At 41.4% G+C, this 20,880-nt stretch overlaps 2 protein-coding genes across 7 annotated transcripts; one reads left to right on the top strand and one right to left on the bottom strand.

The window, feature by feature from the left end:
• The first annotated feature begins 257 nt into the window (after positions 1-257).
• Positions 258-13,262, top strand: tasorb (transcription activation suppressor b). 4 transcript variants are annotated; one of them, XM_084099143.1, is made up of 23 exons: positions 258-691; positions 1,928-2,073; positions 2,201-2,293; positions 2,647-2,719; positions 3,359-3,450; positions 3,548-3,682; positions 3,774-3,889; positions 3,985-4,019; positions 4,110-4,215; positions 4,299-4,402; positions 4,484-4,587; positions 4,769-4,841; positions 4,944-5,018; positions 5,124-5,825; positions 7,101-7,369; positions 7,445-7,571; positions 8,048-8,883; positions 8,984-9,103; positions 9,202-9,361; positions 10,383-10,482; positions 10,563-10,741; positions 10,843-10,977; positions 11,067-13,262. In XM_084099143.1, exons 1-23 carry the CDS (start codon positions 382-384, stop codon positions 12,506-12,508), a joined length of 5,532 nt encoding a protein of 1,843 aa, XP_083955269.1. In that variant the 5' UTR covers positions 258-381; the 3' UTR covers positions 12,509-13,262. The 4 variants fall into 4 exon arrangements, with proteins under 4 accessions (XP_083955269.1, XP_083955271.1, XP_083955272.1 ...); XM_084099145.1 differs by having other exon boundaries at positions 261-691; positions 5,124-5,621; XM_084099146.1 differs by having other exon boundaries at positions 270-691; positions 3,988-4,019; positions 5,124-5,621.
• Positions 13,263-14,898: 1,636 nt separating this feature from the next.
• LOC311073407 (amphoterin-induced protein 1) lies at positions 14,899-17,074 on the bottom strand. 3 transcript variants are annotated; one of them, XM_084099149.1, is made up of 2 exons: positions 16,800-17,074; positions 14,899-16,349 (listed from the first exon to the last, which is right to left on the bottom strand). In XM_084099149.1, the coding sequence occupies exon 2, from the start codon at positions 16,225-16,227 to the stop codon at positions 15,010-15,012; it is 1,218 nt and encodes a 405-aa protein (XP_083955275.1). In that variant the 5' UTR covers positions 16,228-16,349; positions 16,800-17,074; the 3' UTR covers positions 14,899-15,009. The 3 variants fall into 3 exon arrangements, with proteins under 3 accessions (XP_083955275.1, XP_083955274.1, XP_083955273.1); XM_084099148.1 differs by having other exon boundaries at positions 14,899-16,409; positions 16,752-16,983; XM_084099147.1 differs by lacking the exon at positions 16,800-17,074 and having other exon boundaries at positions 14,899-16,600.
• Between the last annotated feature and the right edge of the window lie 3,806 nt (positions 17,075-20,880).

Genomic DNA, 20,880 nt, shown 5'->3' with positions numbered 1-20,880 from the left:
GCATGAAATATAATGATTCTGGGTGGGAGGAAGTGCACAAACATACGCAGTGACTTTCCCCAAAGAGTTGTATTGTCGTCAGACAGCTCGACGATTCATTCTTGGCTCCTCTCGTAAACGTTACACTCTAGCCATCTGTATGTGAAGATGCACATGCGCATAGCGGTCGTGACGTCCAGACGCTGCGCAGTTCTCAATAGCGCCACCGGGGGGCGTCAGGCTGCGTGAATGTAAACAGAGTGACGCCAGAGTTTTGCAGTGGTGGGGAAGGTATACGTCACAGGCATAATGGCGGAGGCTGGTTGAGAAGGAGAATTACTCCGAGAAGCGGCATTGAAACCAACTTCATCGCCAGCTGACTAGGTGACTGCAGGTCCGAAAATGGCTTGCAATTTCAGCCAGGAGAGAAAAATCGACAAGGAGAGCAGCAAGACCGGCGGCCTAACATTGGAGGATGGCGACAGCAAGAAACAATTGTTGTCAGCCTCTAGTACGGCCACATCCAAGCAAAATGGCGATCAAGCTGAATGTGAAGACGAGCAAATGTCTGAACAAGATGCCTCTGAGCGGCGGAGGGCAGGGCTGTTGGACCTGAAAAATTGTGGCGGTGCCCCCTCGACACTGCCGAGGTCCACCGAGGAGCTGCCAAGAAGGAATTTTCAGATTCCGAGGAAAATCAAGGAGCGGAAAGGTTGTGTGTCCCATTACTACCACTACAACTGCCATTCCCGAAATGGACTGTTTCTGTTTCTCAGCTTTCAAGTTCGCTAAAAGCGCGCTCTTTGGTGCTTCGGGTCAAATGAATAGACCTGTATTGATATATAAACGTGGGATCTATATAACGAAACACGTGATTAGCCTAAAAGGTTTGCACTAGTTACTAAATGGATTTTTAGCGAGTGCGTTGCTCAGAGCTGCAGGTAAGTCGGCGCTCTAGTGCAACTGTCGCTGCACGTGAGGATTCGATTCATTCGACACAAAAAAGACACATTTATGTGTCGCTGCTTTAAACCTCACGGAGGCCGGTGTCATTGCTTTGCTAGTTGGATCCACACTCCTCCCACACCGTACAATATACTGCTCCACCACATGACACACTTCTTCCCCTCCTCATCAATGGCACCAGTGTGATTCGGTTGACCACTGCATTTCTCCCTTCAGTCTTTACGCACGACGTTTCTGTCAGTCCTGAACAACCAACCTTATTTGGACACCTCATTCATTCCCGTACTATTTCCGTATAGCGCTAAAGGAATAAAGACAAAGTCTGAATGAAAGCGAAACTTGTGGTTGTAGTAATAGTTGTGAAGTAGTTATGCATGACAACTCTCACTCTGTCACCCTTGTTGTGCAAGTTTGTGTCTCTAGGCGCTTTATCGTATTAAAAATTGCAGAACAGGCACTAAACTATTGTTCTAAAGAGGAGGACTAGACATTTCAAATATATTTTTAACCCCGCTTTATGTCGCCTCGTAAATGTTTTGAATGATTATTGAATCAACCAAGAAGATTCGTTTGGCCATTATGAAGTCGATTAACGCAACTAACCAAACATTCGATAGTTTTGCTTACTGGTTATGAAATGTTATTTCATTTGTTTTTAGCGAATTTTTAGTAAATAAGACAATCTATTATTTCATTATTTTGTGTAAGTATCAACATAATTTAAGCGTCGGCTATTAAAAACCCAATTTCACTAGTTTTGAAATATGTATTTTATTGCATTGAACTGCAAGATGCATCACATTGCACAGAGTGCTTGTCATATTATGTGCAACTCTTTACTATGCATTCCAGTTGGAAAAAAACAACACAATCAAAATACACTATACAGCTTCTATAAATGTACTTGATAGTTTCTTTTATTGAATGCATTGATGTTGTTCTGATATAATGAGCTCTGTCTTTAATGTGTGCTGTCCTCCAGGTCTCCTTCAGCATTTGTCTCCAGATTCCAGAGAGTTTGAGGAAGTTGTGAAGCTTCTGTCCTCGTTCTACCTGGACGCCACATCTCGTGGGACTTTCACCTACACCAAAGCTTCTCTCATTCACAACGAACTCTTGGAGAAAGAGGTGAGAGAGCTGCTTGCAATTGTAAAAGCCTAGATCATTGAAATACCCATCAGGCCACTTGGGGGCAGTTTTCAGTGAATCAAATACTGATATCATATTGAATAATTTGTCATTTTTGTCTTCACAGTTCATCGAGAAGAAAAGGGAACTGAAGCAGAATGGCAGGACAGAGGCAGAACTCGCAGAATCCTATGCTTTTCTGCTACCTGATAGGAATAAGGTGAGGTTGTGTTGGTTTTGCTTAGTGACACAATGTCTGTGAGTGTTATGTTAATTGTAATACTGTAGAATTTTGTACTACTACATATCTTTTTTGGGTGCAGTATAAACAAAACTCAGTATTATTCTTGTTCTGTGTTCTCTGTCGTTCCTGTTAATTTATTGAATTGTAAAGTGTTTATAATGCATTTACAACATAACTGCTACAATAATTACAATATTGGCAGTACTTTGAAGAAAAATGTCAGTGTAACCACTTTCTTGTCTAAGTATTTATCAGAAAGTGGCATAATTTAGCGATAGTCTTGGTCAAAAGTGTGACTAACCAAAGGAATATCTGATTTTCTTTACAAGGCTCACTGGGTTTGCGAAAAGGGTCTTTCTGTGGGACATTCGCGGGTCAACAATCTGGGAAGCCCTCTCAAAGGTGAGCGTTGTGCTTCCAGTGAGTGTTTATATCTGTTTAGCTCTAATCCTTTGCTTGGGAGGGGAGTCCTGGGAGGATTTTGTCTTACTGTGGTCACTTGATCTTTGGTTTGGAGTAGTTGAATTGGTCAGGGCCAAAAAGACCACTGCTCCATACTTTCTTGTGATCACTGGGCCAAGTTAATGTTAATTAACCAAACTTGCTACAGACGCTCATTTTTGCATTGAAAAACTTTTTAAGTAACATCTGTTATATATTTTGGTCACCCCTATTACCTCTGTCTATTTTCAGAGCATGTTTGAGGTTTTGGAAGTAATATTATGTTCATTTTTATTTTTATTTGAGGCAAATTTCTGATACATGATCTTTGTATGGTTGAATAGTGAAGCAGCTGCTATGTGTTTAGAGACATTCACAAACCCAGTTTTGTAAATCTTGTAAATGCGACTAGGATCGCTTTAACTGGTGAAATTAAATAGTTTCTGCAAATATTTAATCTTAGCAAACATAGTATGCTCTATGTAGAGACTCTGCATTCCAAATGGATTGCTAACAAATTTCTTGGGATTACCCCAGGGCTTTTTGTGGGTCACAGGAATGTCGCCCCAAGTAACTCTTCTATCCTTTTTCTATTTTTAGGGGTTTACCTCTCAAAATACTCAGATTTGTTACAAATGAATCCATTTGAAGTGGGTGCTGCTGGAGACATCATCATATTTAAAGTGATGAAGGTAAGTCTGTGGCCAAGCATCAAATGTGTCAAAAATAAAAAGTGCATAAACTTCACTGCGGTTTCAAAAACAATAGTGACATTGTTTTATTCTGCAGGGTAAAGTGAAGACCATATTTGAGAACATGCCCAAAAATAATCTTGAGCCGGCCCTAAAATATGACAGCCATGTGTACAAAAATGCCAGCAAAGTGACCTCATTATTGTCGTATAGGGCCTTTGAGCACACTCAGGTGAGTGAGTTTTTCAATATGACCTTTTGCTTTGTAATGTGTACAGATGTGACCTGTTATGTATCTGATTTCCTTCTGTGTTTTATTCCAGCAATACTTCTATGAATTTGCTTTTGAGGAGCTAAGATCCAGGCCGAGACATGTGTTGCCATATGCAGTTGTGTCTTTTCAATACAAAGGCAAAGAATCGGCCACGGCCACACACAGGTATGAACGGGATAACTGGTGATCTGTGTAGAAAGTGTACTACACTCTGTTTTGGTTTTATTATTTTATTTATAACAATTTATTTTCTCTTTTAGTAGATTAAACAGCATGTTATATGAAGGGCAAAGAGGTATGATTCGTATTTCTCTTTATAGCAACCTAATAAAATGATTAGATGGGCATGTTATCTAACTTACTGTATTATTATTTGATGCTTTAGTTCGACGAAGATATACAGTTTGGAGTGGCTCACTGGTGAATAAAGGAGAGGAGGTCTATCAAGTATACATCCGGTCTTCAAGACTCGCTCACCTTCCTCTTAAACTGTGAGTCTCCTTTCTTTCAACCAATGCAATTTAACAAATGTTTTTTGCATTGGTTTTAAAAAAATTTTTTTTTTCTTTTTCAGGCCAGACAAGCTTGACATCAATATGGCTATGCATATTGATCAAGTGAAGAGAAAGATTCCGCCGGTTCTGCTATCGTGGGAGGCGTACAGTGGATCACGAGAGGGTAGGATGAGTACCAGTGATGCTTTTCAGCTCAATACATGGCAAAACATTTGATGTGATAATGTCTTGTGGTATTTTGCAGTGTTGAAGTGTGGGATGTACTGCAGCCTGTATGACGTCATGGGGAAGAGTAAACAGGAAAACAGTCTCTCGGGACTGCTTCACCGGCTTGAGAGAGAAAGGATGGTGAGCTCATTCACAGGCCACTTTACACTTTGATTGAATTATTCTCTGCATAGCGTTACCGCCCACCCTCTACACAGTTTCTTCATTCTGTTGATAGAATCTGTGTCAGTGATGTGATGTGCAGAAGTAAAATTGATGATGTTTTATTATAGTCATGCTATAAATAAACTCTTTACTCTAGGTTTTGGTGAAGCCATTGATAGACAAAGGATTTCTCTTCCTCCTTTCGTCCTCTCAGTTGTTCGCTACCACTGGTATGTATATGCATAGTCTTTAACCTTGTACATTGCATCGGCACTGTGATTTTTGGCATGGAATAATGGAGGCTGTGTGTTTGTTTCTTTTTTTCTTTAAAGAGCGACGAGGAAGAAATGACAGGGTTTTGCAGGCTCTTTTTGTTTTTCAAGAGCAAAGAATGATCTCGAAATTGAGTAAGTGTTTATTTTTTTGGTAGTTTCTTGAAGTTTGTTTGCATTTTAAGTGTCTATGCATCACTATGCAGTCCTTCTAATGGCGTTTGCTTTTTTATTGTGAAGTTTTGAAGAACTCTGGAGTTGATGAGGATCCTCCACTAGAGCCTAAAGACCCAATCAGCCACCAACTAGATAATTTTGTTCCCGCCCTGCATCATGGTCTCTACAAGCTGCGTGCCAATCCACCCAAAGAGCTTGCGGTGGGACTGAAACTTCAGGCGCTGGACTACCTCAACCAGAAGGAGCAAGGCGCTATCCGGCCCTTTCACATTGTAGAATACCGGCACAGTCTGGATGACCGGACAAGCCAACACTTGGCGCCTCGTCCTAAGAATATTGATGTGGCACTGAACTCTTACATATATGGTCCGGGACAGTTCCAGCTGCCTGTGGAGGCGCTGCAGCAGGGTCTGGTGGAAAGCAAACAGGAGGCAGCATCTCCCCCAGCAGGTGCAGAAGATTACAGTCCTGTCTCAGACTGGGGAGGGTCAGATAGACAGGCTTCAAGCAGCAGTACAGTTGGGGTTTCTCAGTCAAACGGTGGCGCTCAGAGAACACAGAGTGAGTATGACAAAGAAAAGATGGAGAAATTGCTAAAGTTGATTCAGTTACATAAGCGGACTTTGAGCAAGGAGGAGGGCAGTGGGCCAGAAAGAGAGGAGGACTGGGACCCCGCTGGCCTGAAGAGGAGGTTGGAGAGGGAAGGTCCTGGAAGTGTGAGCAAGTACCTTAGGACAGGTCTACTGAATGGAGAGCCAGGGAGAGGTAAGTCTGTGCCAAAAAAATTTAGAGGTACAGCATGGAGGTTGGATACTATTGTAGAGGAATAACAGTTAGACAACATAAAGAGACCAATATACTCAATGAAGACCAGGAGTCAAAGTTGTCAATCAGTTGACAGAGTTTACTGAATACAAAGTTCTACACACTTCTAAAGGCCATAGAAAATGAGTAAGAGGATCCAGCCTCAAACTAATTTAGGATACAGATACACTAGTACTTATAGTTAATCAGTGGATGTCATTCCTACAGGTTCTGATATGTTAACAGTACAGATCATTCTAGCTGCATCCAAACATAGTATTCTGTTCTTTATGCAAATGTCGTCATTATCTTTGACACACTTTATCCAATTTATATATGTAAGAAACTTTGGTGATGGTCACATAAATTCCTTATTGACTCTTCTCAGTTAGGGCCACTGTTGAACTCTCCTGGAGACTATTCCTTTGGCTAGGTCACATGCTTCTAAAAAATACTAAACAACCCCTGCAAGCAAAATTAGATAAAACATAGGCAATATCTTTTCCCTTCAAGGCTGAGTTTTTGTCAGGACTTCACTGGAACAGAACATGAAAGCTGATTTCCAATTCATTATATAATACATGAAGAGGGATGGTACATCCACCCCCTTCACTATACAGGGTTCCCAGAGTCTTGGAAAACCTGAAAGTATCAAAGTTTTGAAATTGTAAAGGCTGTGAAAATTAGTGGAAATTATTACCAAAGTTTCTTAATTCTCTCTTCTTGACTATCTCTTATTTAGTGCTGTTATTTAAGTAAAGGTGGTATTCAAAGGGTCATGTGAAGTGATTGTGTCACGTCTAATAGAAGTACAGTGTGCCTAATGAGAGACTAGGTGCTCTATCTACTTGCATGAACTGTCTCCAGAGACGCAGAGAGAGAAGACGTCAGATTGAGGCTGACGCATCAGTCCGACCCTAAGAGTCACTGTATGTGCTGAAGGACCTTAAACTGTGAAATTATTAACAGTGATAATTCACAATGCAAGAATGTGCCTGCAACTTATTTAGTTACTTTATGACTTGTTTTTCTGTATGTATGCATTTCTTTTGTGTTTTTGTTTCCAATTACACCATCACTAAAAAGTGAATCCCATGAAACCTCTCAAAAACATGCCTGGGTTTTATGTCATCTTAAAAAAAAAAAGAGAGAAATTATGTAGAGCTCAATAGAGTGTGACTGTAGTTCCTTAGAGACATGAGCTCCTTTTTGACAGCTGGTTTCTCTTTCTCTTAGTGGTGATGGACAGCATGGGGCTGTGTGACACGGACCTGCGGGAGCGCGTTACTCAGAGTGCCACCCTCCGAGACACACATGCCTTGCTCAAACTCTTCCTCAGCACGCTCAACAGGATGGCCCAGAACTCTAACACTGCCAGCAGCCAGCCTGCAATTCTCCCCAAAGACATAGAGGGATACGAGCCCACCGACTCAGCCGCCCACTGTGATCTTGACCTGCGTAGCAGGCGTACTGATGAGGAGCAGGTTAACCTGGATTGCTTGGAGGTGTGGACTGTTCCTCACGATATCTAATGCCACACTCAATTGTTGTTTTAGTTAACCTTTAGTATATGTGTGTAGGAGCAAATAGCCTGCAGCAGGAGCAGTATGGATGTGTACAGTCCCTCTTCCAATCTGGAGCAGCAGCTCTCCCGTCCAGCAGAAGCCTCACATCAGAGCCACAATCCCTGGAGCATATCCACCACAGGTTCGTCCTTACCTGCATACTTGCAACAGACTTGTTCACCAACATACAAACATACACCACTGTTCAAAAAGTTTGGGGTTGGTTAGAATTTTTTAAATAAAAAATATTGTAAAAGTAGTAGTATTGTGAAATACTATTAAAATTTTAAAATAAATGTTCTTGTTTATTATATTTCAAAAGGTATTTCTATGATGGCAAAGCTGAATATTCTGGAGCCATTGCTCCAGTCTTCAGTTTCAAATGATCCTTCTGAAATCATTTTGATATGCTGATTTGGTGCTTCAAGTCATTATAGTCACTTTAATGAGTTTACATTCGTATAACAATTATTGATTTAAAGATGCCTTCTTTCAGAGTCAAACCTTGTATACCCCCTCAAACACTTGTACAGTGTAAAAATATTTTAAATAATAAATTATTAAATTTATTGAAATAATAATGGATTGACAAAACTAACAAACATGTTCTGTTTTTAGCTTTACAGGGTGTTTGTGAACCTTTTGTTAGTGGAGTGGAGAAGCAGGGACACACTACGGGCAAAGTAGTAGACACTATCCTCGACAGTGAGTTCCAGAACCTCTGCACAGGGATTCAGAAAATGATGGAGGACCAACATATAACCTACACTCCCCAAACTCCTTTGCCACGACTTGAGGATCAGGCCATACGGGCAAGCTCATTCTCACCTTTTGTCTCCAAATATGTCTCCTCCCTGCCTGTGCAGGGCTACGTTAACAGTCTCTGTGAAAAGATGGACCGTATGATCCGTTCTCCCGGCACATCTTTAGAACCTGTGGCTGTTACGTCACCACCTGCCGTTGCCCCAGTGCCCGCCCTCTTGCCACCTGCTCCACCCCCTTCTGTCATGCCAGCTCCTGCCCAACCCACGCTGCCCTCACCTGCTGCTCATCCTCGCACTAAAACATCATCTCCAGTGCCTAAGTCTCAGGCTTTGTCGAGCAAGTCGCAAGCTACCCTTAAACCTCCTTCAGCCAAGCATCGCCTTGGCACTGTCAGAGAGGTCCACCTGTTTTCAGCAGAAAAATCAGTTGACCCCAAGGGTTCAGATGTTGTGGAAAGTCCTATGTGTTCCCCATCAGCAGGAAGTGCCAGGCATCCTCCAATCCCTTCAGTCCCAGAGATGCCCTCTGAGCCTACTCTTGCAGTAACCTCAAGCACTGTGGGGGGCAGTGTTATTGGACAAATCAAGCCCGATGTGTTGTGCACACTGATGGAGATCATGCAGAAGAATGCAGTAAAGTTTTACATTCAGAGAGGAGATGAGGAGAGTGAACTCTGCACTGAGATCAAGGTCTGAAAGTATTTAAATGTCAGAATATACAGTGTGGTCTGATACTTTTGACCAACCTTTAAAACCCCTTATCTTTCACCTCCCTTGTTTGGTTTTACAGGAGTATTTAAGAAGTCTTGGAAACATTGATTGCAACCCTCAGAATTACCTAGAAATTAAAAGTCAGCAAAAGTTTATGATCATTATTCAGAATGAGGATATCGCAGCTCATGTACATAAGGTAACTAATAACTCGCCATTGCAAACTTTTTTTCCGTAAAGTATTATTATTAGTTGTATATAGCATTTGAGACATTGTTCCCTCTATACCCCTTTTAGATCCCAGCTTTGGTGTCTCTGAAGAAATTGCCTACAGTTTACTTTGCTGGAGTGGACAGTCTGGATGATGTGAAGAATCGCACTTACAATGAGCTCTTCGTGTCTGGAGGTCTTATTGTGTCGGATGAGCTCATACTCAACCCAGACAATATAACACTAGGTAAGAGCTGAATGGCTTAGTGGCTTACAAAATCTTCAGGCACCATCATGTTGAAATGGTCTATCCAAAAGTTTACTGTGTGTGCTTTTAAATTCATAGCTTTAAGGCCGGTGACACACTGACTGCGTGGCATGAGCGTGGCGTTTCTGTTGCGTTTCAGCTGCGTGGCGTTTTCTATGTCTTTGCACACCAAAAACGTGTCTGACGCGGCGCTGCTGCTGCTAGGTAACATATGATAAGCCTCATTGGTGATATATTCGACATATGGGGAGAGAGTTGTGGAAGGCCTATACTTCATGTTAAACATAAATATATAGCAGCAAAGATTTTATCTATAGCAGGCAGTATTGACAGCAAAATAGGCTACAGAATCGTGTCAAAATGACATATAAACATATTTTCCTATTCTATTTGGCCTGGAAACGCTTCCAATGCTTGCGTGTTGCGTGAAAAATAGGCGTCGGTTCTATTTCTAGCCGCGCCTGAGCACGCAGGCAGTGTGCAAGCTCTAACCTGTTAACATGGGAGCCGAAATAAAAATGGACATGCCACGCAGCTGAGATGCTCACGCCACGCAGCCAGTGTGTCGCCAGCCTAAGTGTGAATGCAAAAATGTGTGTATCCACACATTATTAATAAATTAATAAAATTAATAAAATATTAATTTAAAGGCAGCATTTTCTAAAAGCATCTTAATTTTCTTATTGTGAATTATTTATCCACGTTTTTTTTGTTTTTAAAATAAGATGTAACATAATTTTTATTAAAAACATCATTACTCTATCTTTCGTTGAAAACAACAGACTTATCTGGTGACGTACTTCTCCAATCATTAATCTGCTTAAAACTGAACCTTTCTTCCAAACTGTAGAACTGCCTCCATCAAATCAACAACCGATGAATTTTGATAAACCATTTCACTCGGATGTATATAGCAATATGGATAACAATATATAGCAATATATAACTGTTTCTACTTGTATTACATCAAGACTTTAAGAACTGACATTTATGTTTACAGAGAAGCTACAGGCGTTTCTTAAGTTCCTGGAGGAACAGGGCTCACCCTGGAAGTGGAAGGTGCACTGTAAGACTCAGAAGAAGCTTAAAGAGCTCAGCAGGTTAGAGACAGAATGAGTCTAATTCACCAATCCTGACAGACTCCTAGTCTCCAATATCTCACACATCTTTCCTTTCACAGGTTAAACACTGAGGCCCTGAATCTTTTGAACCTGCTGACGACATACCAGAAGAAACACCTGGTGGAGTTTCTGCCTTATCATGAGTGTGACACTCCTTCTAGGCAGGCTCCTGATTTGGACTGTTTGGTAAAGCTGCAGGCTCAACACACACAGCTTCGACACCTCATCTTCCTCACAGGTACGTGCAACATGTCTAGTTGAAGGCTGGTATTTATGAATGGGGGTATGTGGAGTCATCTGTGATGTTTCTTAATCAATCTGTGCTGTGTTTATATACAGAAAGGCATGACGACACGTTCTCACAGTTCTCCGGTAGTGGAGTGATCATTGCGGGTATGAATGACATCATGAACAACTTCCAGAGTTTGATCAGTGTCCCAGAAGAAGTAGCATTGGCTGCCCTTCCTGATCCAGGTAAAGACTGCAGAGTTCTTTACTGCTTCTGACAAAATTCACAAAGAAATTATAGGTGTTGACACTGTATCTTCTCTTTGACTGCTCAGTGGAGCCTGATGCAGTTCGAGATGAGGAGGACATGTCTATAGACTCTGAAGATGACATGCTGGTTATCAACGAGACTTCCATTCAGACTGAAAATGACCTGTCGGAACCGCAGGCACCTCAGCCCCCTCCGCCTCAGACTGATGGATTTCGTCCTCCCCTCCCTGACCAACCCTCTTTGGACCCCATTATCGATCCACTTGTGCATCCAAACCCTACCACCTTCCCTACCCAGGGCTCTTACTTGACTGATTATGCAGCTCTGAAGTCTGCCATCGCTCAATATAAAGCTGCCAGTCAGGACGGCACACCTAGGCCTGAAGTAGAGGACTCCCTGGCCAGTTTTGGCGTGAATCCCCACCAGAGCTACCTGTGTCCCAACTCAGCACAGTGGAGCCCTTACTCTGGTTCTCCCGCATACCATATGTCCTCGGCATATTCATCTCCTGTCAGCGTGGCCTCCAGAGGATCAGAGTACAGTCAAACTACTGCTCCTCCTGGGACTCAACCTCCTACAAACTCCTGCACCTTACCCGTTACCCAACCACTCACCCTTCCCCTTTCCCTCCCGCAGCCGCCGGTTAGCTCGGTGGAGGTGCCTCCTACTCCAGAGTCAGCCTCCTCTCTTCAGCCATCTGGTCCCGTTCCTGACAGTATGGGAGTGTCTGGGGCGGCAACTGCTAATCAGCAAGGACTTGCTGGCTCTCAAACTGCTAAGATGTGTGTAGAGACTGCTTCCTCATCCTCCGCTTCTTCCTCGTCCTCTCTTCACACCACTTTTCCCTCCTACCCAGATGCTACGCTTTTCCCAGCCCTCACTCCAATTCCCCCTGTTCCACCTCTTTACAGCTGGGTTCCTACACCGGGCGCCCAGCAGGGATACGCGGCTGGACAGAGTGGGGCAGGATTCAGCACTCTTCCTTCCGCCCAAACTGAGGCTGCTAGGCCTGCCGATGGATCGTGGGTGGGAGACACTGAGAGCGGAACCTCTCGTGGACAAGAGGAAGATGATGTCCCTGCTTCAGCAACCTCTAAAGTGGGCCAGCAGGAGGGCAGTAGAGATAAAGGAAGTGCGCTGGGTAGTTCGACCTCATGCAGCCAAGGCAGCAAAATTCCCGTGAACTCTTCCTCTGAGAGTCAGGGAAGCAGTCAAGCCCCTCCTACCAGGGGTGGCACTGCAAGCAGAGGACTCTTACCCATCCCCGGAGCCACACTGGGAGCCTTGTGCCGAGGCGGACACAACAATAGCATGTACAATCCCAGAGGAGGAACCGCTGATATGATGCGTGGTGGCTTCAGGGGTCGAGGAGTACCACCGCATCCCATGAGATCTAGACCTGGCCGGGGTCACATCAGAGGGGGCCCGTCCTGTAACTGGGGCTATCCCCCTGGGAGGGGAGGGGGTGGTCGGTCAGACTACTATTCGGACTACACCTACAACTAAATGCCATAGGGATGCCATGCTCCCTCATAGACTACTGGCATTAGGAATGTACATATTTACCATTAAGAGCACATCAAAATATCAACATCTGAAATAAAATTAAAAAAAAATTAATCTGGTTTTGTATAAACGAGATTGGTGACTCAGACGGTGGCCAGATTTTCACTGTTTTCAGTAATGCCCTTCCTAAACAAGATGTTTGAGAAACCTTGTTCATACCACTATATTTATATTGCCAAGAAATGTAATTGCCTTTCAATGTTTCATTTTTGTCAATACTTTTTGTTCGGATTTTCAAAAAAAAAATGTTTGTGAACAAGGAGCAAAATGCAGACAATATTTTTTTAAAGAGAGAAAGTGAGTCGTTCTTCATTTTAGCTGTTTTTGGTTTTTTTTACATTCTTGGTTGTACAGATGTTCTATTAAAACAAGGTTGTATCAAACATTGTGATATTGTGTTCAGTATTAACTCTTGGGAATGGTTGTACTCTGTGTACATGTACATAGTTATTTATGATGTTATATAAAAATGCTTACGATTTTCTTTTCCAATGAGGTTAATCAATGCCAAAGTTGTTTCATATGTGTGCATTGGTAACATTCAACCTAATGGTTTTATAGCCGGCCAGCAGAGGGCATAATTTCCTAATTGATTCTGCTGGTCTGATGCAATTTTTTAAAGGGTTTCTTGTCAAAAAACAATGAATCAGTGTGTTTAAATGTATAAAGAAGATTATGCATCTTTATTTCAAAACTGACTCTGAATTTGCCCTTTGTACATGACAAACATGAATATGGTTAGCTGAAGTTCTGTAGAAAATACCTCAGGGCATTTCACAAATGTTACTATAGATAAACGGCTATGTCTCTAAAATAATGCGTAAGATTTTGTTTAAAACACCTTTTCTGCTATTTCTATATTTCAACCCAAGTGAATGTCAGATGTGGCTGGGATGTTGTTTGTCTGATGATCTGTTGTTTGGTTACATTTATCACCTCCTGAGTTCAGTATAGGTTAGAAAGAAAAATAAGACCAAATCATGCCAGCAGCAGAATGCAAAAAAAAAGAAAAAAAGAAAGCTTAAAGGATTAAGAGATGGCTGAAAAAATTGTTTGCCCCAAAGAGTAATCTGCTAAAATCTGATGACTCCTGGTCATCTCATCTCATTTAATATAGTCATCTTTTAAAACAACTCTATAAACAAAATGTTTATAGAGTTACAAACTGTTTTTCTGTTGTTCCTCTGTATTGCACAGAAAGGGAGGCTTGATTTTAACCACATAAAATGAGATGAGTTTGGCGAGTCTGATAAATGTTTTGGCATTATAAGATGTACATTTTACGGACTTAAAGAGAATGAGATCTAATGAGAAATGATTGAATACGATCACATAGGCCTATTTTTGGGTTGATTTAGGGTTGAGGATTTAGATTACTGAATCTGGTAGCATTGCATTTGGCAGGGCTTTGTGAACTGCACAACAGTTGTCAAACAACCAGGGGACATGTGTCGTCGTATTACGCATGTGAAAGTGGGTTGCCGCAGATAATCTGATCACATCTGGAAATGGACTGCATGGATTAACTCTGTACCTTGGTACCCTTTAATTTTCATATTTTGCTTTTAGTTTGCATACTGTGCATGGTGTGGGCGGAAAAATTCTGGCAGGGGTGTTAATCCTCTCCCATAGCACATCTCTGTAATAAAAGAGCAATTTGCTTAATGCAAAGTGCAGAAATGAATAATATCACACATAAACAGACATCACTACATTTCCTTCGCTGCTGCTTCTTCATTTATCTTATTTGCTTTTCACAACTGCTAGGTGCAGGCTAGTAGAACATTTATTTTCGTATACATCATGGTTCTGCACCAAAATTCCTCGTTTTCTTGACATAAAATATAGTGACACAACTGAAGAGATTAAACCTTAGTCGTGAAGAGATTAAACCTTAGTCTTAAATAGATCTAAAGGTCTTCTGTTGAGGATTTAGATTACTGAAATGTCCTCTCTTTAAATCACTGTCTGCTTATAGTATAATATCTACAACATCTAGATGTTTTTGATCGGGACTTTATCTTTCTGAAAAACTATACATGAAGAACTTGTGGTCACTATCTTCCCATCTAAATGAGACGTGTAACTGACTAAATCAGAGGAAGCTCTGATTGTTTTGATCTGTGCAAATGACTGCATTACTGACAACCAGTGTCTTTTGTTTGTCAAAGTGACTTTTGAGCTTTTTGGAGCAAATTCAATACATTTGCTCTTAGGGTCTCTAAAATATAAATTTTGCCGCTTTGGATTTTCAGCACATTACTAGCAGCAGCACAGTCCCATGCATTCATTTTTTCATATACTGTGAGACAGGAGACACCCTCTAAATCTGAGGATCAAAATAATTTATTAGGGAATAATGACAGATTAATTGGTGATACTTTTACCTACAATTCAAACAGGTTTAAGCAATCCTGTGGGATTTTGAAGTCACAAATGTGCTACTCTGAGTAATTTCTTTCGCTGATAATGGTAATGTTTTCTGTGTCCCATTCAATTGCAGGCTGTTCAACAACAAATGCAGCTTTCAGATGGCCGTTTTTCCCTGCCATGAGTGGCTCAAGGAACATTACGTGCCTGTCGGACTGAGACTTGCCCTTGAGTCGATCAGTTGAAGGATCTGCAAAGATAGAGGCCAGAGTGCAGCGGTCTTCCCCAAAGGTTGAGATGCCTGGAGAGGGGGGAGGAGGTTTGCAGCAACCACAGCGACATGGGGTTAAATACAGATACATCAATATCAGGACAAGGGTCACAACACACCCAAAAAGAGTGGTGTAGCCTGTGTTGAACGTCTCCTCTGAGGAGCGCTGGGCTACGACAGTTAGGTTCACTTCTCGTGATTCATTTATCATCCTCGTATTATCCACAGCAGTGCACTGGTAGACCCCCGAATCTATGGACTGGGCAGCAAGAATATCCAAGCTACCGTCTTGATTGAGACGTAGAGTTCCGTTATGGATCAGCTGAGAGATGTTCTCTTGATGAGGAATGTTCCAGCTGTAGGACAGGTCTTCTCCGTTTAGTGTTCCAGTGCAGTCCAGTCTCACTTGTTCACCCTCATAAACAACTTTATCTGCCTTTGGGGATATCAGGGATATCATCTTCCCAATCGTACAGTTCTCAAAGAAGTGTGCAGATCGCAGAAAATTTATTGAGATTTGAGGTTCACCGTACTTCAGACACTTGTAGTCATCCTTGTAGTCTTTCACGCTTGCGTATCCCTTCTGCTCCCAGTGCCAAAACATGCGGTACACAGAGCAATCACACTCCAGACTGTTGTTATGCAGAAATAGGCCTTTTTGCACCGCAACAGGCAACAGCACAATGTCATCCATGGGCAAACGAAACAGGCGGTTTGAGGAGAGGTCCAGCATAACCAGGTTGGGGTGGCTATGCTTGCGAACTGAGAAGAACGGGAAGTCTGTGATCTGATTGAGGCTAAAATAAACCTTTCTGAGACTACCAAGCCCCATTAGTGTGTTGCTTTCCACACGGGAAAGACGGTTGTTGTACAGCAACAACACCTCCAAGGCCGGTAGGTTCTGGAAGTGATACTTCCCCACCACCTGCAATTTGTTGGAAGATAGGTCCAGGTATCGTAGACCACTGACATTGTGGAAAGCTCCTGGGCTGAGCAAGGAGATGCGGTTATGGGACATATGCAAAGTGTGCAGCCTTGGGAGCCCGCAGAAGCTGTCGGCTGCCAGCCATGTTAGTCTGTTATGACTGAGGTCCAAGACAGAAGTCGTGAATGGAAGCAGGTTGGGGAATCTATCCAGACCTAAAGAGCCACAGTTCAGTATGTCAGAGGTGCACAGGCAGCCCTGAGGACAACTAGCTCCTGAGATCCGAAACAAGAGCGAGATCAAAACCATATAATATGAAGAGATCATTCTTTTAGTTGCACGTTAAAAGGATTACATCAAGAAGAGTGCTGGCACAGTTGGAGAAACACTCAACACAGAAAGCCCTCTGCTCTTAAATCCTAAAAAGGTAATTTTACATTTGTCATGTCCTCCAGTATTTCACAAGAGCAGATCATCAGAGCATAAGAGCAGATGGACAGTATCTGGGGCAAGGAATGCACTTAGAATAAAACAGTCTGTAAATATGATTTATAATTAAAATTTGTTTTACATTGGTTAATGTATTCTATTAGCACAACATACACAGGAAAGCCTACCAGAAAAGTTACTTAGAACCTTCTTAGATCTGGTTCCTCTGTTCTTACTTTGATGTATCAATCCATAATTAGAAGTTCCTCAAACCGATTGTCCTGATCTGAAAATATCCAGTAAGTCCAAAGTGTTTTCCAGCAAGTTTTATATTTCCCTAAAACGAAACTCGCACCTTTCCCATGCAGTTCTCCTGAGGCTGAGCACCCTTGTTGTTTTCAGAGTGTTCTTTCATTGAGTGATGAGTCCACAGAGTGCAGCACTAATCTCTTCCCATCCTTCCCTCTGCTTCCTATTCAGAGCACCGCCTCATGTCTCTCCCTCTCATGCTGTGATTATTCCCGATACGGCTCTCTCTTTCTATCTTTCTTTCTACTCTCTCACTCTGTCTATTTCTCTCTCCAGTTGTTTAATTCCTTTAATCCCCTCTGGATTTGTCTTTTTCCGTTTCAATTATTATTTTTTTCCATACCGACTATCTCTTAACAGGATTTCGGATGCTGTTTGTATCGTCTTATATTTCATGAAAATCATCAAAACATTTGGACTTGGATGAGAGAGAATTTGTTTGTATAGCATGAGGTACCAGTCAGCTTTGACTCCCCCTCATCTTCGCTGCCAGGCAGTGTTTGGCAGCTGTTGTCGGTTGTCTTGGTCATGGTGGTCCTGAGGGAGCTGACTGCTGTCACACTGAATTGGTCTTGGTTTGTTTGTGCTTCTCCAGAGGCCTTTGGCACAGTGTGTCTCCCACAGTTATTATCTTGTACATCTGAATGGTAGTATTGATATTTTATCTAAATGATTTTGAATATTTAACTATTCTGGTTTCATTTGATTAGCTGAACATCTATCTATCTATCGGATCACTTTGATTGAGGTAAACCTTGTTACCTCTTTTGTAAATAATTACATAATGACATCCAAAAGATGGGTGCAAAATGAGGCCCATGCAAGCATAATGTTTTGGAATGTAATGGATATTGGAGTCAAGGCAAGTTAATCAGTTGCAGCATGTGACAAATCTAAAGCTGTGAAATGGAATTAGGATGTTTGTTTTTATAGATTGTCATTCTGTTAGGGTGGCATCTCTTCAGAAACACTGATGCATGGCATAGATAGCTGGCAGCAGTCACATTGACAGAAGCACAGAGTAGCAACTCCCACACACAAGACCAAACACTGATAAGTCTTGCAGTATTCCAGAAAATGACTGGAAACAGCTTTGCACAGTACATCTACTACTCTACACTCACATGATCTGGGCACACGAGATGCTGAATGTGGGGGAAATTAACTGAACAGGGAGAAGATTTGAATTCAGTTGCAGCCTTATACATTGTCTTTGATGATAAACCATTTAAAGTCCTCCTGTAGTAGTCAATAATTGTATCTGTTGTATCTGTATTAAAACTTATCATTGATCACCAAAATGACATATTTAAACGTTTTTTCCTGTGAAATAAAATTATTCATGCCTTAAAATAGCTTGAATGTAACTACACCCTTGCTTCATTCAGTATATGCGGATCCATGAATATGCTAATTAGCCCCGCCTCCACTCACTCACACCAGCTCAGAGATCCACTCAGTCAACTTACTGAGGTAAACTCTGCACATTGGTATCGCTCTTTACAAGGTCAGACACATAACCGTAATTAATAGGATTAGCCTTTTGCTTAACAACGTTATCAAACAGCTTATAATGTGTTGCTAATGTTACACAAACCATGTTCCTGTTCACATCAGTCAGGCAGCTGCCTTCTAATATTCAGTAGGCCTAGTCTATCCTTACAAACGCTTTGAACAACTCAGTACGTCAGTGGAGAAAGGCATGTTCATCATAACATTGTAATATACATCATACACCTACTATATTGCTAAATCTATCCGATTTTTCATATCAACAGAAAAATATACCGGGATAACCTGTCTTCTCTTGAGACTCCACTGCTTCAATGTGGTCATAGTTAATGATATGCAAAAGTCCGCCCGCATGTTGACGTGATTGGTTACATGGTAGTTTGTGACTTAAAGCTGCAGTCTGTAGTTTTTCCTATTTGTCGCCATCTCTGTTCGAAATCTGCAATTGCAGTTATTCGCGGAATTATTAACTTTGTGTGGATTGTGCTTTGGCACGGCGCAGATGAATCCAATGTTTTGAGGAGAATGTGCAGCTGTCAGTCACCGCCCGGTTGCAGTCTGTTTTTTTTCTGTAGCCACTTTTGCATTTTACAACGGGTGAATCTCCAGTTGTCACTGGTGATTTTTGTTTGAACCTTTCTGGATCTGCCATCAAATTGCTAAGTTTAATTATATCAAGTGCTGTGAGAAAAGGCTATAAATCTCTACCTCCAACATCCTCACACGCAATACCCAGCAAACACAGAACGTTGGCACAACGTACCCAACCTTCTAACAACGTTTTAACAACATGGCCAAAACATTTCTATAACTACGTTGTGTGGTGAAGGTTGTTACAGCGTTGTCACAATGTTGGCATTAAACCACCGTTCAGGGCTTAAGTTTGTGCCAACGGTGTCTTGACAACCACTGGACTACATATGTACTCGTCACTGCCCTGAAGCACGAAAATCAGCCTTTTAAATTTCAACCACCTGTTGGGCTCATTGTGTTGTCTCATTCTTCATCTAGCGAAGATGCGTGAGTATTGCGTTTAATTTACCTCAGCTAAATAAGATACGTAATTATTCAAACACAACCTACAACTTCATTTTCTAATGTGACTAATGTAGCCTCGCTCGCACTGTTTAGTTTTTCATTTGATTTGTCTGCTATTTAGTCTCATTCGTTTCTTTGCTTCTCTGGATTTGTGGATGTTTCCTGGACTGATTCCGGTTACCGACCTTTATCGCCCGGCTTTCGACTATGCTCCCCTGTCTGCCATGTACAGAACCCGGTTTTGTTCATTAAATGTTCTGATTTTTGCTTTTTATGTTTTATTTATTATACTTAAAAGAAATTTGTATATTTGTTTATTTATATATATTTTTTTTATTACAATGTAATGATTTACAGATAGCCCCATTAAATAATAAGGATAAACAATATTTAAAAAGTATATAATTATCTAACATCTGACTAGTTAAAAATTAACCTCAAAACATAAAATGCTAAATGGGAGATATAGGCCTATCTAAAATTTTAAAAAATGTCAGAACGTCTCTCTCAGTTGCCGAATGTCATGCAACAACGCTGCTACAGCCCTGTCCAATCTCACAATTATACGTTGTTACAATGTTGCGAGCACGTAGACAGCGACGTTGCCATAGCAAAAATACAACGTGCCACAGACGTTGCCACAATGTAAATGTGTTTGCTGGCCTAGCCAGGACTTATTATTGATGTGTACAGGTGTAACATGACGCAAAGACGTGCTCGAATTTCCCGCAGAAATCCACCAGTAGCCTACCACTGGAATTAAAAACAGTATTACAAGCTTACCGTTTTGAATCGAGCTAAGGCAAGCAGATAGTTTTGAACACTGGCTGGTTATTTACTTGCTCAAAAATGTATGAACACTGGCTGGTTATTTACTTGCTCAAAAATGTATTATGGATCATTTTAACCCAAAAAAGTTACGGACTGCAGCTTTAAGAAACACCAGCGATTTTTAGATCACTGCGGTTCTAAAGAGAAAATACTCAGCAATGATGTTGACTTATGAATTTGCATATGGTTTGTCTTAAAGCATATAAAAACACCACATAAGACATATAAACAACATTAAAAACTTAATTTTCACCACAGGGGGACTTAAGTAGCCTAAACTCTTATTATTCACTGACCTTTCGAATCGAAGTCGCTACACCAGTTTTGGGTGAAAACATTTAAAGTCCGATGCTCGAACATTCTAGCAGGACGTCAGGGTGAGAGCGAATCAGGTTTGGTCTGTTTGTTTTATTTTTTGGAAAGTGTACTGTCGAGGTCTTTTTGTAGGCTACCCTGTACCCAAACGTGTTACAATGGTATTTTTCAAAACTAGGTTGTTCCAATTCCAAAGTCATTAAATGTAATAATTTATAGTTTTATTATATAATGTATTATAATTTCTTAGACGTTGCATCATCAAACAGGTTATTCATATAAACAAACAGTAGGTGGAAGCACTTGCATACG

The sequence above is a fragment of the Abramis brama genome (assembly GCF_963993115.1).
Source record: "Abramis brama genome assembly, chromosome: 22".
In the NCBI taxonomy this organism is placed as follows: Eukaryota; Metazoa; Chordata; class Actinopteri; order Cypriniformes; family Leuciscidae; genus Abramis; species Abramis brama.
Note: the sequence above shows the minus strand (reverse complement) of the source record. Positions and strands in the feature narration are given on the sequence as shown.